Genomic DNA, 25,122 nt, shown 5'->3' with positions numbered 1-25,122 from the left:
TCACGAAGGAGTTTCTGCACTGTCTTAGTCTTTGCATTCAGGCGACGGAGGTCAAAAAGTGAACCATCGTGCCGGTATTTCAAGTATATACCTCGGTCCAGATCTTTCAGTGCATGGTTCAGAACACATGCAAAGAACAGGTTAAATAGGACAGGAGCGAGAACACATCCTTGTTTCACGCCGTTGGTGATGTTAAAGGAGGCTGATGTGGCTCCATCAGACAATACTTTGCCTGTCATGCTGTCATGAAAAAGGCGTATAATCTGGACAAATTTTCTTGGGCAGCCAAGTCGTGTTAGAATGGTCCAAAGGGCTTCCCGGTTGACGGTATCAAACGCCTCTGTCAGATCTATGAAGACAGCATACAGGTGCATGTTCTGTTCAATGCACTTCTCTTGTATTTGTCTGACAGCAAACACCATGTCGACTGTGCTCCAGCCAGATTGAAAACCACATTGACTTTCAGGTAGATTTGCCTCGGAAATACTGGCTATTAGGCGGTTCAAGATGATGCGGGCAATGATCTTCCCTCCAACAGAGAGGAGGGATATGCCTCTATAGTTTCCACATTCTGCTTTGCTGCCTTTGTTCTTGAAAAGAGAGACAATAGTAGCATCGCGAAGGTCCTGTGGTATGTTTTCATCCTCCCAGATGTTGATGATCACACTGTGGAACGCTGCTAGTGCTGCCGGACCTGCTGCTTTATATATCTCTGCTGGTATCCCATCTTTTCCAGGAGCTTTCCCTGAACTCATCTGGCTAACAGCTTTCTTAATCTCATCTATAGTGGGCGGAAAGTCAAGATCTGTCAGAGCAGGTTATTGTGGAATTTCATTAAGGACATTATTATTCACGGTTGATGGTCTATTGAGAAGGTTGCTAAAGTGTTCTCGCCATCTTTCGTTGATGCCTTCTTTATCTTTAATCAGCATTGTGTTGTCTAATGAGAGCAATGGGGTGGTCCTTGGTTTAAAGGGTCCATAGACAGTCTTAATAGCACTAAAGAACATCTTTAAGTGGTGGGTCTCAGCATAGTGCTCAATTTCTTTGGCTTTGCTCTCCCACCAGTTGTCTTGTATCTGACGGAGGTCTTTCTGTGTTTTGCTCTGAAGGTACTAGAAATGGTCCCGTTTAGAGACTGAGGAGGGGTCATTCTGCCATTCGATAAAGGCTTTTCTCTTTACTTCCAGTGCTGAGCATATTTCTTCTTGGTTCTCATCAAACCAATCCTGATGTGTTCTTTTCTTTGGTCCAAGAGATGTTATTGCTGTGTCAGTCACTATCTGCTTGAACTAGTCCCACTTTTTTGTTACAGTACCGATCAGTTGTCCGTGGGATGTCAGTTTGTCATCAAGACTCTTCTGGAATTTGTTGAAACATTGAGCATCCTTCAGTCTGGCTATATTGCAAGCAGGTCACACATGCTTAGGGCGTTTGTCCCGAGAAGGAACAATGTAGAGTTGAAGAGACGTCCTGAATAATCTGTGATCTGTCCAGCACTCTGCGCCTCACATTACTCTGGTAATCAGTACATCTCGGATGTCTCGCCTTCTAACAATGGCATAATCTATCAGATGCCACTGTTTGGACCTAGGGTGCATCCACGTCATTTTGTATTTGTCCGCTTGTCGGAACAGAGTGTTGGTAATGGTCAGGTCATTTTCAGAACAAAGACTCAAAAGAAGTAATCCATTACTGTTCATTTTGCCTACACCATGTGGCCCGATTACTCCTTTCCAGTTCTCGCTGTCAGCCCTGACTTGGGCATTGAAATCTCCAAGTAGGAGTAGTTTATCTGTTACAGGTGTGGCCTTGATCAGTCTGTCAAGATCTTCATAGAATTGTTCCTTTGAGTTGTCAGAGCATATTAGAGAGGGTGCATATGCACTGATGATGGTGACATGACGTTTGGCATTTAGTGGGAAGCGTAGCTTCAGCAATCTTTCATTGATACCCACTGGAAGGTCTGGGAGTTGATGCATCAATAAGGTTTTTATTGCCAGACCAACTCCGTGTATTCTGTCCTCTGTCTCAGTCTTACCTTTCCAGAAGAAGGTGTAACCACCTCCTGGTTCACTCAAGAAACCTTCCCCAGGCAATCTTGTTTCACTTAATGCCGCTATATCGATGTTATAACAGACTCGTTCTCGAGCAATGAGGGCTGTCCTTCTCTCAGGTCTTGCAACAGCTTCTCGATCCATGAGGGTACGAACATTCCATACACCAATGGTAAGTTTTCTTAAATTTTTCTTTTGGTTTCGGCCGCAGATTGGGTTGAACTGCTAGCCACGGCTTGCTGGCCAGTTGTTGTAGGGCAGGCAATTTTTACGCCACCTTTTCTAGGCCCCTCCCTTACTAGGGTGAACAGTGCTGTCTTGAAGAAGGCTGCTCAGATGCCTGGGATGCTGCCGAGCAACTCTGCTGCCCCAAGTACAGAGCTGGACAACCACCTATCCACAGGCCGCCTGCGTGCAGGATTGGGACTACGACTCCCAGTGGTAACCTCCACCTGTTGCTTTGCCCCTCCCCCATCGCCGCAGGACTTGGGTAGTATGATGATGATGATGTTTGATGATTTGCACAGGACCTGTGCGTGAAAGCTTTCGAGTGGTAGAGCCGTTGCACGGAAGCAATCCCACTCTCCCGACCTTAGAAGCCAGACACCAATGGTACGAAAAATCGTCACGACTGGTAACTTCTTTGGTTGCAGTGGATGGCCTTGACGTCTTTCATGCCTCGTCAAGTCCTTCGCTTTCCACAAAGCGTTGCAGAACCGCCTTCTTGGCCGTTGGATCTTAGTGATCTCTTTCGCCCAATCCGCTGGAGCTGACGTCGCATGCGGGGTAGGCATATCCCAAATTCACTGAGGGTTTGAGTCCCATCAGTTACACTCACCTGGTTTGGCCGGCCTGTCGAAGCCGTTGCCCAGGGTGTGGCCGCTGCGCATGCTGCAGCTACTTGGAGCCACAGGTCAGAACTGAGTGACAGGTGGGGACCAAAGTGGATGGACTACCCCCAAAGGGTACGACAAGTCCCCCCATCAGAGGTACTACCCCTCCCTGGCCACCCCATACACTCCAAAATAACACTAGTCCTAGTACAAATATGGGAGGCATCCCCCGATAACCTCATTCCACACTAGAAATACCATGTATTTCTTTATTTTCTAGCTCTTTAAACATTTTGTAATTTATAATAGAACTTTGCCTCTCACCACCAATTTACTTAGTTTCCTTTATAGCCTCTTGTGGGGGAATTCATCAAAAGAAATCTATATCTACTGATTTTTCTTTTTCTGTTATTCTGCTGAGTCTATCAAATATTTATAACAGGCTGGATGAGGTATGATTTTCCTTAATAGAAGCTGTGCTGGTTTGCCTCTCTTATATCATATTATCTAGGTATCTTTTAAATCTCTTTAATTACTGTTTCAGCTACCTTACATAGACATGAAGTAAAGCACACTGGGCTGACATTCCCAGGGTCACCCTTAGCACCTTTTTAACAACAGATAAAACACTCACTATCCTTCAATATGGTAGATGACTGTAATGATTGAAAACATATTGTTTGGTTGCAGCTCAGCCACTAAGTGTAAAATTCTGAAGCTTTAATGCCTGAAGTTAAGTTCCTAAATCCATACTTAGGTACATTCGAAAGCAATGACGAGCCATAGTATGTCTTCCTGATAACAATGCCAGTGAAATGTCATATTCCATAATGTATAATGGGCCTTTAATGCTATATGGCACCAGAACTTTATTTTGTGTATTTATAACTAAAACTAAATGGTGGTTGCTGTTAATCCAAGTGCTTATTTTCCTAATGGATTTCTGCCTTTGTATAGCCAGAGGGATTACCCAGAGAATATACCTACAGTGTGTTCTTCTGCCCTAATGGTAAGTTTGTGGTTTGAATACAATATGACAAAGTTTGTTTTTTTCCACAATTTAAGTTATAAATAGAAAGATGTTGCTTTACCCCATGAAAAACTTCATTTGTTTCCCTCTTTTCAGTAGGAAAATCAGTAAAATTTATATTCCATCTATGGCTGATGGGTTTACAGCATGTACATCAAGCTATTGATCTAAAGGGTCTTTCATACCTGGCTGGCTAACTATGGACAATATTAATTGGCCAAATGCTATATGCAAATAAAAAGTGAACTTCCCTTTCTTTATAAAACTGGCTAAGTATTTTGCACAGTGGACCACAACTGTGGCCAAATTAGTCTGTATTATATTTTTAGTTGATTTTTTAATTCAGATTGAAAGTCAGAGTATCCCTTCTGTCTGATTCAGATAAATTGGATTTGGCTACAGTAGCTAATTATGATTTGGCTTCTGCTAAACACGGAGTCTTCTTGACCATTTAAATTGGGAATTGAGAAATCATGTATAGACTTCACAAGAAATATACCTGGATTGTTTGAAATAACAAGTCCTAATTCTATATAGGAAGGAATGCAAGAAAGTGGAAGTTAGGAAGAGACACCCCTATCTACTCTGCTAGTTTGATTTGTGAGGCACTGGAGTGACAAATGCATACTGACACATTATGCAGCACAAAGCCCCATGTGTTTGAAGTTCTGTCTTGGGCTAAGTGGGTTTTTATTAACAATTTTGTGACCGCCTAACTTAACATCAAGATCTAATTCTGACAATATTCCATTATTTTTTTGACTAGAGAAAATTCACATTTCTACACCTAACAAATATGAGTACCAGTATATGCAGAAGCCTGCCCGGATGACTCATTTCGACATTGCAGTGAAAGCGCACAATGATGCTCATTTTGCCTTGTCCTCTGGCCCACATGACATGGCAGAGATGACTGAGATTGTCATTGGTGGGCATCAAAATGCTAAAACATGGATTTCTACTAGTAAAATGGGTGAGCCAGTTGTCAGCACAGACACAGCTGGCATCCTCTCTTGGGATGAATTCAGGAGCTTCTGGATCAGCTGGAAAAATGGAATTATTCAGGTAGTGAATTTGTCTGTGTAACAACAGCCTTATGGTCTTAACCAGACCGAGAGGACTCCGAGTGTATATATGGCACATTTCCATTAGCCATGTTATAGAAAGAAAGAGCCTAATTTCTGTTCCTTTTCTATGTTAAATTTTTATTGGGCAGTTTATATTAGAGCACTTGATTGTATTTCTAAATGTTTTTCTTTGTGATGCAGTGCCCTGGGCACCTCAGCTTTAAAAATTATTGTTATTAAGTGTATTAAAAGTATTTGCTCCTGGGGAACACAGGTCCAGCTGGTCAGTACTGATGGGAGACCAGTGGGAAAGAACTTGCTGATATCTCCTTAATTTCCAATTAAATCCAGTGGAGTTTTGCTTGTTTATGTAATGTTCTCATGATGCAACTAAAGGTTTAAGCCACTGAGTCCAAGGGCACTGTAGAGGAGCGGACTCACCCCTGTGGCACCTCCTGTTGGTGTCTTCTGGGAATTAGCTCTTCCAGCATCCTGGAGCACCCCCTGCAGGCTGGTGATCCGCCTGTCCTCTGGCCCCCATGTCCCTCCTGGACCCCAGTGCCTGAGTATCTGGGGTGCTGCCACCTGGCAGTACACCCCTCAGTACTAGGGTCACCCCTCCCTGGGGAACCCCCACCCACTATCCCTACCTCGCCTCAGAATAAGGCCACTGCCAGTCACCAACTAGCCCCTGCTCCCTGAGGCAGATTGCAGTATAGGCCACTCATCACAGGCAAGGTTGGGTTTGGACCTGCTGCCTTGGCCTACCTATGGGCTGCCCTCTGCAACCCCCAGTACCCCTTGGCCTTCTACTAGGCCACAGCCTGGGGCTATCCAGGCTGGAGCTCCCCGGCTCCTCAGCCTGTCCCCGGCCCTGCTCCACTCAGGTACTCTGTCTCTAGCTCACTACAGCCAGGCCCTTCTCCCTCTGAAGGCAAAGAGAGACTGCTGAGCTCCTGGCTCCCAGCCTTCTTATACAGGCCAGCTGGGGCCTGATTGGGACATGGCCCAGCTGTGGCTACTTCCTCACTCAGCTCAGTAGCTTTTCCTTTTGCCCCAGCTCTCTGCCAGGGCTGTTTTAAACCTCTCAGGCAGGAGCAGGGTAACCACCCCGCTACAGGCATATACAATAGATTTCCAAATTTAACAAGAGAGGCAGGTTTGAGTTGGATGTTCCTCCTGGAATTGGATGGTTTGCTTGTTCCTTTCAGGTTGGCTATGGTACTCAGATGCTAAATGAATCCATTATTGTGGAGTGGGCCATCCCCAAACAGCCCGAGGTGAAGTACATTGGCTTCTCCACAGGCTGGGGCTCAATGGGAGAGTTTAAAATCTGGAGAAAAGAAGAGACTGATGAAAATCACAATGAAGCGTTTACTCTTGGAGTTCCCCACAATGTGATCCCTGGATCAGAAAGAGCTACTGCCTCAATAATAGGTACCAACTAAAAGGGAGTGGGGGTTAATAAAGATAGATGCTACAAGCTAATATTTAAAAGTAATTTGAACCAGGCAGGATAATCATAACCAATTATAATTAAAATAATATTACTTTCTGGGATGTGGAATCGTTTGCCTTTCAGTTGCTGGTTTGAACCCAGTCCAGGTTGACAGTGACTGAAAGTTGACATCATCTGATGGTTCTTCAGTAGCTTCTATGGAAAGAGATGACAGTAGCCAATGGAAATGTGTGCACAAAATCATCACAATCACAAGTTGCACTAACTAGCTCCTTGTTAATGGTCTTAGCTGGTTAGCCAAGGAGTTAATGAGCCCTGGAGATTGAAATTTCCTCTCTACTCCAAGGGAAACCCTGCATGGCTAAGACTGAGGATCTCTGGGGGTTCCAATTTTATATTAAGGTTTAGTGTTCCCAGAAGGGTGCATCTGATGGAAACCAGTGGGCTTAATTTGGTTTGTGCCATTATAGTTGTGAGTAGAACCTTCATCAGCCATTCAGGTTCCTCCTTCCTCAGTTTTGTACATTTAGAAAATAAAATTAAACAGTGAGACAACAGGGAGAGAGAAGTTAAATATAGTGTAGAGGTACTGAATGTGTGTCTCATTGTTTTAATCAGGCGATGTAATGGGCCCTACGCTTAACAACTTGGACAATCTTCTACGATTACCATTTGGATGTGGAGAGCAGAACATGATCCATTTTGCTCCCAATGTCTTTGTCCTCAAATATCTGCAGAAAACCAAACAACTCAGCTCTGAGGTGGAGAGCGAAGCCACAGATTACCTGGTGCAAGGTACTTCCTCAGACTCATAGACTGTAGAGACAGAAAAGACCTATCAGTAGTCTAGGCCAACAGAGCATATTACTAGTTTAACATTGTCCTTTCTAGCCTGAAATATCCTGAGTGATGGGGCTCACACCATTTCCCTGTGGAGATTATCATATAGCCTCATAGATATCAGTGTCAGGAAGTTTTCCTTGGTACATAGCCTATATTTTCCCTTCTTAATTACTCCTAGTTATACATTCTTTTACTCTCCTAAATATTTTCTTTCTCTCCCAGTTGTTTACAGCCTTCAGATACTTGTGCAAGGCTATTGTGTTTCCATTAGTCATTGCTTAGCCAAGCTGCATGTATTTAGTTTTTTTAATCTTTTTTTCTAAATCAATCCTTCTAGCCCTCCAACCATTTCTGTTGTTATTTGAACTCCCTCCAATTTGTCAATATCTTCTTAGTTACAATTTGTCCAGAACCAAATTAGTATCCCAGGAGCAGTCATTCCAGAGCCATATGGAGAGGGTCTGTCCCCACCCTGTTCAATGTCATGTCATTTCTGTGTGTGTAGCCTAAAGCAATCTGCTTTTTCAAGCGTTTTCTCTCTCTGCATTCAAATAGGAAGGATGGTCTGTACAGAATGGTTTGTAGCTACACAAAGCAAGGCTCCCAGGAACAGGGAAGAATTACAAGAAAATTATTAAAAAACAAGAATGACCCACGAGGGGATGGACATAGGCTGACTTATGCATGACTCAGACAATAGCCATGTCATGGAATCATAGGTGACAGGGTTAACTGGGATTCCTCAGAAAAAGTAATCCATTCCCTGTACCCATCAGCAAGAGCCCTATGTTATTTGCCTTTAGGGACTGGGCCAGAATTATTTCACTTAGTAGTATGCTGTGCTCTCTGCTTCCCCTCAAAGTTAGACCATTTTCTAATAGCCGAGCTCAGTTTATCATTTTTAATAATATACAGTTTTAATTTACAACCTTTCAAGTGTTTGGGCTTCAAATTCGGCATGTTAATTTACCTCCACAGAGGAAATCCCACAAGGCTATTAACCTTCCTGTGCTCTCTGGGACCCTTGCCAAGTAGCAGGTTCTGATGGAGAAAGCCCTTGTCCTGCTTTATGAAGGCCTTTGTGCCTTACTGAGCAAGAAAACTTTCTTTTGCCACTAAAATCCATCCATCAAAGAGCAAAATCAGTGGTTCTCAAACTTTTGTTCTGGTGACCCCTTTCTCATAGCAAGCCTGAGTGCGACCCCCCCCCTTATAAATTAAAAACACTTTTTTATATATTTAACACCATTATATATGCTGGATGCAAAGCGGGGCTTGGGATGCAGGCTGACAGCTTGCGACCCCCCATATCATAACCTTGCGACCCCTGAGGGGTCCTGACCCCCAGTTTAAGAACCCCTGAGCAAAATCATAGAACCTGTTATCACTTGCAGTTCCCAGCTCCATTCCTTAATCCTCAGTGCTGTGCTGGGCTTCTCGGTAAAATGTCTACCTTACCACATCAAAGTTCTTAAAAACACAGATGAACTCTAGAGAGATGAAGTGTCTCGTTTTTGCATCCAGTCTGTAAAAAGGGATGCATAGAAAATGTAAGAACAAGCATTCATAAGAGCAAGCAAGACGTGAAATGACTCAGGAGAGAGGTCTAACAAGCAAAGAAAAATAAATGTAAGAGTAACAGCCAAGGAAAGTGTAAGAGTGACATACAGAAACTTACCACTGGCTACCAGCAAAATGAATCTGAATTTATTGTTTCCAACATGACACAATGTGGTGATGAAGAGATACAATTTACTGCTGAAAAGTATCTTAGGCTTATGTAGGGATCTCACTATAAAGGAAAAGTCAAATTTAATGCAGCTGCTATTGCTGGTCTGTGAAGAACATCTTTCTCTTTGGTTTTTGGGTGTGAAAAGGCTTCACCTGCCTCCTGCAAGCTACAGAACTACTGAAGAATTCGGAAGGCAGTGACTTTTTGTAGTATTGTCAGTGAACATGTGTATTGACTTAGCTGTCTGGATGCACAGAATTACAGGCCAATTCCTACCACCAGCTCGCCTTAGTCTCTTGTCTGTGTCTGCGCTCAAAGTTGAGGTTGGTGGGTAGAATGGCTCCAGCAGCAGTTGGAGAGATGTTTGTAAACCTCCTTGCCAACTCTGTGACCCCACTTGTCATGGTAACGACTTTTTTCAGCAGAGTACCTTTTAGCCCAAATAGGCCATAGCAGGGCTAAAAATAGTTTAAGCAGGGCTTGAATGCAGCACTTGTATCTGATGTGAACTTAGGCCTGGTCTACACTACATCTAGGTTGATGAAAGGCAGCTTACCCTCTGACATAACTACCCTGCTATGCCGACTTAATAACTCCAGCTCCACAAGAGGCGTAGAGTCAATGTCACTGTAGTTAGGTCAACAAAGTGTCAGACCGTATCTACACATACAGCAATGCAGTGGTGCAGCTCTCCTGACAAAATAAAAAAAATCCTGCGAGTGGCATAAGCTGTGTCGGCATGAGACGCTCTCCCACCAGCATAGCACTGTGCACATTGGCGCTTATGTCAGGGTACCTTATGGATTATTCACACCCCTGAGCGACATAATTTTTGCCTACATAAGTGGTAGTGTAGACATAGCCTCAATGTAGACACTGCGTTGCTTTCATCGACTGTTACTGGCTTTCAGAAGCCATCTCACAATGCCCCGCACTGATGGGACAGTTGGTACAAGTGCTTGTGATGAGGACATTCACTGCCCACTCATGGAGGATAGGTCCATCAATGGCTATTAGCCAGGATGGGGAGGGATGAAAAACCATGCTCTGAAGTGTCCCTAGCCTCTGTTTGCCAGAAGCTGGGAATGGGTGATGGGACTGATCACTTGATGATTACCTGTTCTGTTCATTCTCTCTGGCATTGCTCCCAGAGTCTCTCTCTTTCACCAAATTGGGTTCTTCCCCTAAGGCTACTGTTGCATTATCTTTCTGTGGAACAAGTGGATTTTATTCTCCTACTTTTATCCATATATCCTCTAAATCCCCAGTCCAAGCTTTTCACTTCTTGAGCATAATTAACTTCTAGGAATTAATTTGTTTTCTATTTTACAAACTCACCCAGCTCTGCTCTCTCTAAAAGGGAAACTTTTGGAGGTTGTGGAGAAGCAGGGGGAGATGGATAGCCACTGATAGGAGGTTGTACTGCTGCCTGTATCTGCAGAGGTCAGCAAAGCTACTCAGTCCCTGGAAATGAAAAATTAATCCATTCTCATAAAGATGTCATGCAGCATGGAATAAAAAGTCTATTTATGGGTCAGAGAATTAGCCAGGCTCCAAATGTCTCTCTGTCATATAGCCTCTTACACATCTCCATATCAGAAATGGCCATTCTGAAGGATTTAGATCCAATGGACATTGCCAAAATGACTGTGTATTGGGGTTTCCACATTATAGAGACTTGGCCCAATTTTATTAGCACTGGCGGTTCATGATTACAAGGCAAGTAGGTTTGATGAAAGGTGAATTCCATCCATTATAGCTAAAATGCTAATCCCATCTTTATCTTCGGCATTTGAAGAACATTCACATAGGGAGCACTTGTACATTAAGGTGACCGCTCTAAACGGATGCATCCTGAAATGGGCCTCCAGTATTTTCTCTTGATCTTCAGTATCTAACTTCACAATAACTGTTAGGTTAAAATGTGCCTTCTGTAAGACAGCCCCATCAGCTAGGAAGGGTTCAAATAAGTTAAGACCCCGATGACTTAGCTATTGCATGTCTCAAGAAACTGCTTGACAAGGTGATCAATCTTATTGTTCCCCAAGCTGACTTTTCAGCTCAGGAATTTTTCTCAACTAAAGGGAAGAGAAAGAAAGTCCTAATAAAAGGAAGATATGACTGACAAGTGCCATCCCATATATAGACATGCAAAGAGCCTCCAGCTGGGCATTGAAAAGAGGAGGACAGCGCAATCTTTGCCAACTTCTTTGTTACTTGACAAGTGGAAATGATTAAGAGAACACCCTCACTTCCTGTGGGATCAAGTCATGAAGATGGACTCAGTTGTTGCTGGCCACATCCCTTAAATATCGGCTCACCACCAGCTTGGACAGAGAGATCTATGTCCTGGTTTGATGTTATCATCCAGGGAATTAGCTCCTCAGCTGCATGGTACTTCCTGTACAATAGGAGAGTGGTTGTGGATTGTTGTTTAAGCACAGAGAATTTTTTGTAATGTTGCACCTTTATGCAGTACTGTCATAAATTAAAAATTTCTAGTGGCCAAGGTGCAGGAACTGATCTTAATATTAACTATCCCAGGTGTCACGGACTTGCAGGTCAGGCCCACTCTTGGCACTGTGTGGTCTATGGGGGGGGGGTGCCCCTTACAGTGAGACAGCCCTTCTCGGGGGTCCACTCTCTCTCGGGGTTAGGCCCCTCCACCTCCTGGAGCCACACCTCTCTGAGCCTTAGCACACCTGTTTCTCGCCGTGGGCCCCCTCAAGGAGTCCACTCGCTCTGAAGGGGTTGATGCAACCCTGTTCTCGAGACCGGAGTGACTCTCAGCCAGAGTAAAACAGGAGGGTTTATTGAGCATTGAACACAGCACAGGAAACTCTCAGGGCCTCAGGCCTGGCCTCCCTCAGCACAGCACATCCAAGTCTCTCCTTCATCCAGGTGGGCTCTGCCTGCTCCCCCTCTCCAGCCCTGAGCCCCCCTGCTTCCCAGCTGGGCCTCTGAGATCACCCGCCCCAATCCCCGTCTCTGTCCATTGTCTTCTCTCCAGGTAAACAGGGTCATAAACTGGGTCACCTGGGCCTCCTCTCCTCTCTTCTGTCCTCTGGCCCCCTCTGGCTGATACCGGCTGGTTAGGTCACCGGGATCCTCTCTTTACAGCCCATTGTCCTCCCATTGGCCAGAACCAGCTGCAACTCCTGAGCTGGGTCGCTGGGTTGTCAGGTCACCAGTCGCTGGGGTGTCCACCCTCCAGGCCATCGGCTGGGGTCCCAAGTTCCCTCTCCGGTCCTCTATAACAACAAACTCCCTCTTCCCTCACCTCGTTAAACCACTAACACCCAGGGACACTGAGTCCCACTCCCTCTGCATGCAAACAATTGGAAAAAACAAGAAAATCCCCCACTTCATCACACCAGGAACTCTGCATCCTAACCAGTTCTTGGATAAGTGTAGTGCTCAGTAAGAGGCTAATAGCAGAAGTTATGTTTTGATCACTTGTCTTCAGGAGATGTATGGAGACTTATAAATACTAACCTGTAATAAGATTGAGATAAGATCTATTCCACACATACACAGGGTTGGCTTTACCATACACAGCAAAACAAGAGGTTGTCTTTGGCAGCAGAGTCCGCCATACCAGTGTTGGATGATCTGAGTCTTCATTCAGTTTAAACATTTGCTTTTCTAAGTTGCTGGACTCCCACAATTCTTTTGTGATTTCCAGGTTACCAACGCCAGTTGACCTACAAGAGACAAGATGGTTCCTACAGTGCTTTTGGCGAGAGGGACTCCTCAGGGAGTATGTGGTAAGCAAGTTGCTATTTAAAACAGAGTTAAAAATTCAGTGTTTGCCAAATTGAAAAGGACATAATTGGCAAAAAGGACAATAACTTTCCAGCTTGTGTCAGGATGTCACACATAGCAGAGAGTAAAAATGATATTTAATGGTTAGAAGCCTGCTAATGCTCTACTGCTAAGTGTTTTGTGATCTCACATTAGATGGGTTTTGAGGATCAGGGACTGTTAAGATGTTAGTTAATGCACGTCCCTTTAAGGTTCAAAAGCTGTAGTTTAGGGTCAGATTCTATGCCATAGAACTGCATAGGCAGTGCATGACCTCAATAAGCACCTGCTTACTTGAGAACAGAACCCCACCCAGGCTGTGTTGGGGAGATGGCAGGGCACCTCCTTCAGGGCAGAAGGAAGAGAACTGAGCACATTTTTCAGTGGACTCCAGCTCCACCTGGATGAAACAGAACAGGATGGATGGATGGATTCCCAGGAAACTGAGCTGCAGGGCCTTTCAAGGTACCAGTTGTGTTGGGGTAGTAGATGGAGGGTGTTCCAGTGTTCTCTAGAACACCCCCCATTCCCCAAGACTCTGCTTTACCTCAGTATTATCATTTACTTGACTAAATGCAGCACCTTAAACTAAAAAGTTTTCCATTTTGTTCATTTGCCTGCATTGTCACTCAATTTCTTCAGCTGCTCTGTATTTTCCTTTAGATTGACTTGCTCCATGAACTCATCTGAAAGGGAAGTAGAATTTCTGTGATGATGATGCTTAACTTTTTTAAAGATAATAAACTCTACTTTCATCTCAGAGCTGGCATCTCTTAGTCCCTAGATATAAAATATTGTAACACACAATTACTTAACACTCGAAAAATCCCCTGCCAGGAAGCCTGCCTCCTACCCTCCCATTCCTGAGGGGCTTGTAAAATGAGTGATTCAGTCTCCCAAAACCGGCTGGAGTTCACACTTTTTGCATGTCAGAGGTTTAGAATTCTAAAAGCACTTCTTCTGTCTCTGCCTAAATCCTAACGCTCTACAGAGACAGACTTTAGCAGTGGTTTGAATTTCCAGTTGTTTTATTATCAGTAAGTAATTAAAATAGGGGAAATTACAATATTTTCCTTCTTGTCCATCTAGTATTATATCTGAATTGGTAATTGTACGAATCTTATTTCAAAAGCTTGAGTCAGGGAGCAGCTAAACACCTGTATAAGAGAAATTAATTCCAGCCAATGACAATGTTGAGTCAAATTTTGGCTCTTTTTCTATTTACGATATCCTATGGTAGTGAGTTCCACAGGCTTAACTTTCTTTTTTGTTGGGTTTTTGTTGTTCTTTTTAAATCTTTCTCAGTTTAAAATATGCTGCCTTTGAATTTCATGCAGTGTCCCCTTGTTTCGTGTATTATTCAGAAGGGTAAATAGTGCCCAGTTTATCGTCTCTACACCATTCTTTTTTTTGTATATTTCAATAGTGTCTCCTCTTCTAGATTTTTGAAACATACATTTCCCAGAAGCACTATTTCCCAGATAGTGTTCTCTGTTCTTCGTCTCAAGAACCTGCTGAATTTGTGTTTTCAGGCTAACAGCCTTTGTTCTCAAGTCCTTTGCGCAGTCTCGTGGGTTTATTTTCATCGATCCCAAGGAATTAACAGCTGCAAAGGATTGGATCATTCAGCACCAGAAGGAAGATGGCTCGTTCCCTGCTATGGGTAGAATATTAAATAAGGACATCCAGGTAAAAACTATAGAGACTTAGAATCATGCAATAAATGCATTTTTAGAATGTTACCAGGGTTGGAGGTAGAGTAATCTTATGGTTAATATGATTTTTGTGTTAAAGGGCTATGATCCTATGGGAAAGAAACTAAAGAGGGGTTTCAATAAAGCAGTCTGCTAGGGCTTAGCTGTGTGCCACCCTTTGAGAATCCCACCATGGCACTTTGAAACTGCATCTCAACTATGAAGCTCAATGCCTCAGATGTGCTACCAGGCCATGGACCTGGCAGAAAGTTGCAAAGGGGAATTGGGTTTCAGAACTATAGGCTCACCAAGTACAAATGTGAAAGGGTCCTATGGCCTTTCTCATGGTTCCAACTTATTCCCTGCTTGGCTTCCAAAGTCCTTCCATGCAGCGTGCTGCTGTTCAATTTTCACCCATTTGTTTTATGTTTATCACACTCCAGGGTGGAATCCATGGCAAGATCTCACTGACAGCATATGTGGTTGCAGCTCTGTTGGAGACGGGCATCACCTTTGAGGTAAAGGACTGAACAGCAGCCATTAAAATAGCTAAGAGTGGAATGTCTCAAAATAATCTTTTCTAAAGTTAGCCATGGAGATTCCTGCAACCTCGGATTGTGAGCTTGTGGCTTTTTCCAGAGGAGCAGAGCTGCTCTCTCTAAATCCCCTCCAGCAGCAGGCAGTTGTCTCCACATAAGTTGCTGAGCAACTCAGAAAGGCAGTGAACACACTAAATACGGATTTGTCTCTCTGCTCCTCTTTGTCCTGATCCTCATAGGTGGGTTTGCTGGCAGCCCCTGCCAGGTAGCCACGTTCATGAATTCCACAGCCTGTAATTCCTCAATTAGACTATTTAAAATTATCAGATATCTTAGAGAAGAGTCACTTTCCTGTGATATAGTGGAATGTAAACTGCAGCAAAATGTTCACCTTTGCTGTAATGCAATTTCCTGGTGCTTAATCCAAGGCATATGTGTGGAGAGCCACTGCTTTCTATCACTCCAGAAGAGTAGGAGGTAGCCAGATCTCAGTGAATAGAAGATGTCTTGGATTGCCTATTAAATTAATCCTGAATCCCCTGTACTGTGTTACCTTTGTTAAATCCAGAAGGGGAAGCCGATTTACTATCTGAAGAGAGTTCAGTTGGATGTGTGAATGAGTTAATGGTCCTCAGTCCAATTTCTGTTGGATAAATAGCTGTGTCCCAAAAACTACGGCCACAATCCCCTCGATTGCTGCTGGTTCTGGTAGATAGGCTGAAAATTGAATGACCCTTGGAGACTCTCACCTCCAAGAATAGGCATTGTCAGTGTATTCTTATTTCTTTGTATTACAGTAGTGCCTACAACTCCACTGTGCAACAAACACCTGCCCCAAAAAGTTTACTGTCTAAGTAGACAAGGCAGAAAGGGAAATAAAGACACAGAGAGGGGAAGCGACATGCCCAAGGTTGCACAGCAGGTCAGTGGCAGAGCCAGGAACAGAAACCCAGTCTCCTAACACTGACTCTTAATCCAGTGCCCTACCCCCTAAACTATATGATCACCCCAAGTTTATAGAGCGGTTGCCTGTGCTGGACTTGTGTAGATAAATGGTGGATTTCACTGTTCATTTCTGTCAAGCTGTCCCTACATTAGTAAAAAGAAAGAGAAATATATCCCTGTCTCCTCATTCCAACAGAGAGGACAAGCTCTTACTGTTAATTAGCTCTGGAAGCCTTCTGCCATATCACTCCCCAATGTGAACTGGGTCCCATTTGATTCATTTAGGTCTTGTATGAGCAAGGTTCTAAAGATTCATTTTATATATAATATAAAAAATGTGGGTTTAGTGTAGGGCTGACCAGACTTTCCCAAACTGAGCCCCACATAGCCAACTTACTAGGAGCTACAGAACTACAAAAACGGAACAGATTGTCTCTTATGTTGAGGTGCGTGCAGTGTGCTAGTAGCCTGGTACCGATGAGGTGGGGCTTCTGGGCTGCACTGTAGAATTCTGCAGGCTACACTCTGACCACCCAGACTTCAAATACTGGACAAAGTGAGTTCCCCAAACCCTTCTGGAATCCCTGTAGATTGCATGTTGGAGCCTGCTACTGATCTCACAGTCTCTCTTTCTCTGTAGCCTGTTTGTGATCACACATTGCACACTCTCAAAAGAGCTGAGCCGAGCATTCCCTGTGGGGAGGGAATGACAATAAATATGTTTATGAATCTGATACCATGTGTCTCTGTAGAGAGAAAGCTCTGTTTAGTGTGTCTCTTTGGTGTCCCCTACTCAGACATGTTGATTGCCTGTTCAGGCATAAAACACTGTTTTTAAGGGGATTTTTAAGTTCCCAGAGGAGCTATGAGGATCTCTTCGGAAAACCTTTGTGACTGATATGCTCAGCGTGCTGTAGACCTGTGCTTTGCAAAGCTCTCAGAATAAGGGCCCGAGCCTGCAATGTGCTGAGCATCCTTTATTCCTGTTAGACTCAGTGGGAGTTGAGGGCACTCAGCACTGTGCAAGATCTGATCCTGAAAGTGCTAAAGGAGTAAGTTGCCACCCCCTCTGCTGCAACTCCCCTTTATGGGAAAGATAGGGCAGGGTGGGATGTTCTCGCTAGGCCTTTTCTAAGTCAGATAGCCCCAAAAGTCCAAGTTCATGACAATCTGGTGGTTTCCCTAGGGGAGATCTGCAAGTGTTACTAATGATCTGAGCTAGGAAATGAGGAAGGAAGAAGGTAAGTGTCACAGGGCAATCAAAGGAAACCCAATTACATCAAATCCAATTAAATTATTTCTATAAATTGTTAGAGCCTTGTTCCTGCATGGTGAGGTCATCGGGGGAGTTAATAAAACATGTCTGCTGGCTAAGGGGACCCTGGGAATATTGGCCTTTATTATCATCTGGTATCTGCTAGATGCTCTGGAGTGTCAGTGACCCAATCAAATGTACAGTTGAGACTTCATTGCTATTAAATATCTCTGCTACCCATGCTGAGTTCTACAGGGGAATGACGCCTCTTCAGCATTAGGGGAACAAATATGTCTCAGCAACATTAATATCTGGATCTTTCTTACTGTGATGTTAGTCCCCATTTTTTTAACCCTGGAGTCACAGCCCTACTTAGGGAAAGGAGGGGGTCAGTCGGTTCTGTACCACACAGAGCAAAGTGCATGTTCACACTGCTTCCCTAATGGGCAAAGGCCATGAGAAATGTAGCGATCTCAGCTCTGGAGATGCAGGTGCTAATAATATACTGGTCTCTTTCCCGCTCCACCCAATTTAGGAAGAAAAAGCAGCAGTTGCCAAAGCAAAACACTTCTTGGAGTCCAACTTGTATTCTGCAGAAGACCCCTACACCACAGCCCTGACTGCATATGCCCTGACTCTTCTGCACAGTCCCTCTGCTGCAGTGATGTTGCGGAAAATGAACAGCATGGCCATTATGCAAGGTACTATGCACCTGAGGGTCAAGCTGGCATGCCCCTCAAATAACTTCTACTGCTCTGAGGCTTCACAGACAATGTACTCAGTACAGGCCTCCCCAAGGCACTTGTGGAAACAAGGTAACAGCATTTGTCAGCTAGAACAAGTGATTTCAGTTTTCAGCCTGGGGAGGATATATCCTCTGAGATGAGGGCTTCCTCATAACATGAATCGACCTTTATAACATAGTTGTCCTGATTCTCAGGATACAGGGCAAAGTCCTTCAGCTGCAGACATTGGTTTGACTCCACCTTCCCTAGCTTCTAGCAGTATTGGTATGAGTGGCCTCTGCTGTGAGCAGTGTAAGTGCACCAGAGACTTTGCAGTGCCATTATGTGACATTTAGCATCCTTCTATGATGTCACAAAACTTGATTAGTGACACAAGATCTGATTCTGCAGATGGCTCCTCAGAATGCAAAATTCAGCAGCCTGTCAGCATTAATCCTCTGTTTCCTTCTGCCCCCAGCCAAAATAAATCTCTCCTTACAAATTGTTGTTAAGCACCAACAATGTAGTTAGCACTGTATGTAACCCAGAGGAATTCATAGTCCCTGCCCCAAGGAGCTTACTCTGTAAATGGAGTGGCAATGCAGTACAGGAGGTGGTTTGGTTTCAGAGCAAATATGTGACAGCAGAGTTTGATTCTCTCCATGTCTAGGGACTAGCTTTAACTTCTTTACTGCTTTTCCATTCTAGATGGCTTTACACACTGGAGCTTAATGGGGACTCTGGTTACTGATGAAGATACATTCATGGGATTTAACGATGGGCTTTCTCAATCAGGTACCCCTGTTTGTGGTTATTTATGATACTCCTGTTGGGAGAAAGACTGAGATTATTCTCTGTTGTTTTATATAATGCCTGCAGTGTGTTAATTGCTTTTCAGGTAGGTAAGAAGTGAAGGTCCCTGCCCCAAGGAGTTCACATTGTGAAGGCAAAAGAAAGGAAATGGGGTGCAACAAAAGTCCAGTGATTGAGTGGGGCAACATGCACACATCTTGTTAGTTGCATGTTTTTTATAATGCACTCTAATGTCCCTTTCACCCTCGTTACGTCTGTGTTGTTAACAATTCAAGAAAGGAGCAAGAGAAGGCGGTGGCCAGACCTTAAGAGAACTAGGAGGTGCAGAACCGGGTGTGGTCCATGCATTGCTGGCATTTCAGCCCATGTTGTCTCACCAGCTCTCCATAAAGCTTCATAGGAGATGGTGAATAAAATGGAGAAGAGCATTGAGCCTTATGGGACTCCTCAGGGGAGGAGTCATTTGCCATGGGAAATTAGAAGTCAAATATAGTTAATTTTACAGTAACAGCTGTTTGGCCTGGGATTTTCAAAGGAGCCTAAGAGTGAGGTGCCCAGTTTCCATTGACAGTCAATTGGAGTTGGCCATCTAATTCCCTTAGTCTCCTTTGAATAACCACTAATAATTAACTATTTAAAACCCCAGGCTCCACTATCAAGAGTAATCATTGGGCCAGGTCAAAAAAGACCATGACTCTGCATGAAAAGTCCCATGACAGAGATGCAGAGTCAGCCATGCAGCTTGGGTGGCATGTAGGGGGAAAGGGAGCCAGTAAATTTGTGCAGGGGCTAAAAGTCAAGCAGGAGTTGTGATCTGATGTGCCAGAGGAAAGATTAGATTGGAAACTGACACATGAGGCCCATTTTGGAAAATGCCCGATGTAATTTGGGTACAGACATTTTTCACTGCTTCATTTGTCTCTTTCTGTCTTGGACTCTCTAGACCTTAAAGATTTTTTTAGCTTGTGAATCTACAGAGAGGTGATATGTAGCTCAGCCCAGTTTCCCTACTCCAGCTGTGGGTTTGATTGTTTTCCCTTTCAGTTGTATCTGCAGAAGTGGAAATGACAGCCTATGGACTGCTGACATACACGCTCCTGGGAGATGTGGCCTCTGCACTTCCAGTGGTTAAATGGCTGTCGCAGCAGAGAAATGCACTTGGAGGATTCTCATCCACTCAGGTGAATTCCTGTCAGCTTGTGTAATTTCAGTACAGAAATATGTGCCAATCCAAATTGACTGATTTGGGACTAATCCAGGTTAGATTTCACTCTGGAATCTAGGAGTCGTGCTAAATCCTGGGGCAGAGAATACCTCACAGTGCTCTTTATCATGCCTTTTGGGTGTGAGCAGCATGGGGTGAACTTGAATTTCTCTCTCACTTTCTCTGAGACTTCTGAGGGAGGAAGAGGTGCAGGGAGAGGGGAATGAAGCAATTCCATTTACTGTCTAAGCAAGTGCAGAGGAAACCTGAGCTGTCAGATGCTAATGCTAAATGCTAATGCTAATGCTAAACAGCACGTTGCTAGTTTGTAAGGTGGATGCTCCTTGGTTCTTCATTAACTGTCTTTTCTTCCCCAATCCCATAGGATACATGTGTAGCTCTGCAGGCTCTGGCTGAATATGCCATTCTTTCTTATGTTGGAGGAGTCAACCTTACCATTTCCCTGGCTTCCACTAATTTAGACTATCAAGAGACTTTTGAGCTTAACAAGATGAATAAGAAGGTTCTCCAGACTGCAGTGGTAAGTGGGTGCCTGAACAGATACAACTTCTTCTGCTTTAATGTTACCAGTTTCCCAAAGCAACCTGAATTTGGGTTCTGTGTTGTAACTCAGATCATTTCAGTGCGGGGCGGGGAGAGGGGAATGGGCTGGATATTGTGAAATCTCAAGATTTTCTGCCCAACCTCTGATGGGAGAGGCAGCAAATACTCAGTTATGAGAGCATTCTTCATCATAACGGATGCCTGGTATTTGGTTTGGGACAATTACCACTGGCTGCTTGCGTTAAATATAGGGACTGAGGAAGAATCTGCCATTTTTGTTCTGATTTTATATGGTTGCATGTAAACTGGAATGCTCTGTCACAAAGCGAGTAAAACCAAGGCTGACATGTCTTAACTGTGGATTCTCTCATGCTTGTCCCCAGATCCCCAGCATTCCCACTGGGCTGTTCGTAAGTGCCAAGGGCGAAGGCTGCTGTTTGATGCAGGTAAGGGTGCTGCCGGGCTGTGTAAAGGAGCTGAGAAGGTTAAATTTAAACAGACAAGACAGTCATTAAACATTCATTTCTTTCCAACCTCTTCCCCCAGTGATGAATTGGCATGGAGAGCCAACAAATAATCCTCTCTAAGCTGTTGCTATGTCTGTTTCTAATGTCTCAAGGAGGGTGGTACATGAGGGTGTGACTAGAAGTGACTGGGGTGACATTTGAAAGTGAATATTTAGGCTGAATGTCAGGGAATGCTTCCTGATAGGGAGATGTCAAGCTGTGGGATAGTTTTATAAGAACATAAGAACAGCCATACTAGCCAGATCCATCTAGCAAGTATCCTATCTTCTGACAGTGGCCAATGCCAGGTGCCCCAGAGGGAGTGAACAGAACAGGTAATCATCAAGTGATCCATCCCCTGTCGCCCATTCCCAGCTTCTGGCAAACAGAGGCTAGGGACAACATCCCTGCCCATCCTGGCTAATAGCCATTGATGGACCAATCCTCCATGAATTTATCTAGTTCTTTTTTGAACCCTGTTATAATCTTGACCTTCACAACATCCTCTGGCAAGGAGTTCCACAGGACTGTGTGTTCTGTGAAGAAATACTTCCTTTTGTTTGTTTTAAACCTGCTGCCTATTCATTTCATTTGGTGACCCCTAGTTCTTGTGTTATGAGAAGGAGTAAATAACACTTCCTTATTTACTTTCTCCACACCAGTTATGATTTTATAGACCTCTATCATATCCCCCCTTAGTCGTCTCTTTTCCAAGCTGAAAAGTCCAGTCTTATTAATCTCTCCTCATATGGAAGCCGTTCCATACCCCTAATCCTTTTTGTTGCCCTTTTCTGAAACTTTTCCAATTCCAATATAAGAGATGATAAGAAATACTCTTTGGTAAAATCTCCCATCTGTAGACATTAGTGTAGGTTTGGCAGTTGGAATGTCAGTGTGAACAGTGATGTTACTGATACAGGATGTTACTAGTAAATTGTTCAAGGTCCCCCACAAAATGTATGAGAGTCTGGTCTCTGCTCTCGTCTCTCTGGAAGAGTCGGGTGATGCTGCAGGGTCTAAATGATGCTTTTATTGCTTCACAGTCAATGGCACTAAAACCAGACCTGATTTTTCCCCCTCTTTGCTGCAGATTGATGTCACTTACAATGTGCCTGACCCTGTTGCTAAACCAGCTTTCCAGCTTCTGGTTAACCTGAAAGAGCCCAAATCAGAGTGTCATCGGCAAACTCAGCACCCCCTACGGCCCCTCTCTCCAGATGAGAATCGCTCAGAAGCCTCCCACAGAGAACGGGCACTGGTGGATGATGATGACCCAGCTTCTGATCAAGATCACCAGGAATACAAAGTGATCCTGGAGACGTGCACTAGGTAGTGAAATCCCTTTATTTCCTTCAACATGGCTCTCTGTACAGGTGGGCTAGGCTTCTTACCAGCAGATCTTTCCACTAGTCCTTTCATTGCAAACCACTCCCAGATGTTCTTCCAGTGAGAATTGCATCCCGTCCCTACATCTATGGGGGTTTATAATGTGTTTTTATGGGATACATACTGTTATACTGTTCTTGCTGTGTTGTCCTTGTCTAAGATCAAGTAAGACAGAACAATTCACGTTTTATTTGTCCTAGTAGACTCACTTAAATTGCTCAGGTGTCGAAGCCAGAATAAAAGGTAAGATAGTTTGTGTCTGAGGCACTCATGAATAAATACCAAATGTTAAGAGTTGCAAATAAAGATAGGCAGGGAGTGTTTATTATTGGAATGGTTCCATCAATAATTTAAACTGATTCAGTAGGACACATGATTAAGACATTTTTAATCTGATTTTATTTTTATTTTTTGCCTTTTCTCTCACTCTACCCCTTTGAAACTGAGGTGTTTTCTTACTTAAACTACTTTGCCTCCCTGGAGTGTGCACATTGGTGTGTTCTTGCAGTACGCCCATGAGAGCTGGGCTGTGCATACCTCCTTGATATTGTATGGTTACCCATGAGTGCTTGGTTGCTGGCTTTGATGTTTTTAGTCTTGAAGCACTTTTTGAGAGGAGGAAAAACATGCACAAAGAATTTACCAATTGTTGTATAGAAAGGAGGTGACACTTGGAGACTACTGGCTCTGATTAAGCCTTTATATATTTATTATTGTCTCTTACAAAACCTGAAGAAAACAGACTAAACCATCTCATTACATCAGGTGCAAAAGAAAAAGTTCCAGAACATTTTCCACGGCTGTATTAATGAAAGATTCCTTAGAAACCTAAAGGAGTTAGGTAATCCTAGTTAGGTAATTCTACATGAAACATGGCCATGGTTCTATAAATATTATTGACTTGACTCTAATTTAATGTTTATTTGAGTTGCTCAGGCTAGTCTGTTCAGTTTTGGATACAGAAACTCTAACAAAGGATGCTGGTTGCCATGGTATCAATTTGGAATCTGATTGCTGGTATGGCTCTGTAGTCACTATGGTAACAGTGCAGTCTGTGAGATTATTTGGTTGACATGGTTCCCCAGAACCGACTATTTATCTGCTTGTTTCTTATTAAAGAATGTTAGAAATTAGTTAGAAAAAATGTCTGGAGTGATACCAACACACACTGGTTTTCAGCCGTAGAACTCAAAATGTTTTGTAAAGGCTGTCAGCAGCCTTATCCCCATTTTATCGATTGGGAAACTGAGGCATGGGGAAGAGGCTTGCCTGTAGTGTTACAATGAGTGAGTTGCAGGGACAGGAAATAGAACCTCGCTCTCCTGACTCTTTCCTGTGCTGAATCCACCAGACTTTCACCCTCAGCTTGAAATCCTGCCCCTACTGTCAACAGATTGCTTTGGTTACAAGGAGGTTTGTGGTAGGGCAGACTGAAGGGAAGGGAAGCCCAGAGCGAGAGTGAGGAGGCATTTACAAATGTCAAAGTGTCCAGCAGATAAAACTGAAAATTCCCCAAATCTTCATAACCCTCTTGCATTTCCATTTCCAATATGCCAGGTGCTGGGGTTCTAGCGGTTAAAGAATTCTCTGGTCTGGATGCCCTAAATCTCAGCAGCAGCAGCACAGTCACTCAGTGCCTCATCATAGCAATGGGAATGTCTGTGCTTCCCTGTCTGCTGCCACCTCCTCCCTGCCAAAGAGTTAAACACAGATATTGGATACAGTCCTGAAAACAATCTGTCAGAGTGACTCCAAACAAAGATAGGACTCTGTCATCTCTAAACTCACCAAACCCTTCTTTCTGGCTCTTATGCTATGTTGCTGGCAGTCATGATGTTAATGAATGCCAAGGACCCATGAGATCCCCAGGTCTGGCCCCCACATAGACTTGCATTTCACAAGCCAGCTTTATGCCTCCCTCTAGCAGCAATGTCTGAGTCTCAGGCACCTCCACTGCCGCATTTTGCTGGGGACCCTGAAAATTGTCTGGCCAGTTCTGTGTAACCACAAGAGCCTGTCCAGGTTCTTTAGCAAACTCTCCCTGGTTCAGAGGTTTTCACCTGCTGCTTTGCCCTCCTGGCACTGGGAGCTGTGTGTTTATGATCAGTGGAAGAAGGCGGCATTTCTCAGGCCTGTTGAGTTAACTGGTCTCTGTATAACTGCACCAGTATCTTACCAGATAGAGTGGTTCCAGTACCAGCTCTGCTTTGCACTCAGGGCGGCTCCAGGCACCAGCCTGGCAAGCAGGTGCTTGGGGCGGCCACTCCGGAGAGGGGTGGCATGTCCAGCTATTCGGCGGCAATTCAGTGGTCGATCCCTCACTCCCGCTCGGAGCGAAGGAGTTCCCACTGAATTGCCGCCGCAGATCGCGATCATGGCTTTTTTTTTTTTTTTTTTTTTTTTTTTTTGGCTCCTTGGGGCGACCAAAACCCTGGATCCAGCCCTGTTTGCACTCATGCAGCACATTTGTGTCAGGGGTTTGCACCAGTGTAGCTACATCATGTGGTTACTTAATGTCGGCAGGCCCTGACTCTGCTATTGCATGAGCATCTTGTGGGGAGGCAAGTTTGAAAAGTTCTTCATCTGTTCATTGAAGATGTCTGTAACTAAGGAGGCTGCCTTGCATCAACACAACCTTTCTGCTGTCATTTCTGAAACTTCTGCCA

General features: G+C 44.1%; 1 protein-coding gene across 5 annotated transcripts in view; it reads left to right on the top strand.

The window, feature by feature from the left end:
• CPAMD8 (C3 and PZP like alpha-2-macroglobulin domain containing 8) overlaps positions 1-25,122 on the top strand; it is a 100,135-nt gene that overhangs the window by 40,688 nt on the left and 34,325 nt on the right. For all 5 annotated transcript variants that reach the window (XM_034754950.1, XM_034754951.1, XM_034754949.1 and 2 more), the window contains exons 23-35: positions 3,848-3,899; positions 4,687-4,985; positions 6,199-6,424; positions 7,065-7,241; positions 12,707-12,788; positions 14,358-14,514; positions 14,963-15,037; positions 17,794-17,959; positions 18,692-18,778; positions 19,841-19,977; positions 20,386-20,541; positions 20,948-21,010; positions 22,161-22,399. In XM_034754950.1, the coding sequence (XP_034610841.1) occupies positions 3,848-3,899; positions 4,687-4,985; positions 6,199-6,424; positions 7,065-7,241; positions 12,707-12,788; positions 14,358-14,514; positions 14,963-15,037; positions 17,794-17,959; positions 18,692-18,778; positions 19,841-19,977; positions 20,386-20,541; positions 20,948-21,010; positions 22,161-22,399 (1,916 nt within the window). The remainder of the gene's footprint in view (positions 1-3,847; positions 3,900-4,686; positions 4,986-6,198; positions 6,425-7,064; positions 7,242-12,706; positions 12,789-14,357; positions 14,515-14,962; positions 15,038-17,793; positions 17,960-18,691; positions 18,779-19,840; positions 19,978-20,385; positions 20,542-20,947; positions 21,011-22,160; positions 22,400-25,122) is intronic.

The sequence above is a fragment of the Trachemys scripta genome, chromosome 22, assembly GCF_013100865.1.
Source record: "Trachemys scripta elegans isolate TJP31775 chromosome 22, CAS_Tse_1.0, whole genome shotgun sequence".
Taxonomy (NCBI): Eukaryota; Metazoa; Chordata; order Testudines; family Emydidae; genus Trachemys; species Trachemys scripta.
The sequence above is the reverse complement of the archived record's forward strand: the minus strand, read 5'-3'. Positions and strand labels throughout refer to the sequence as shown.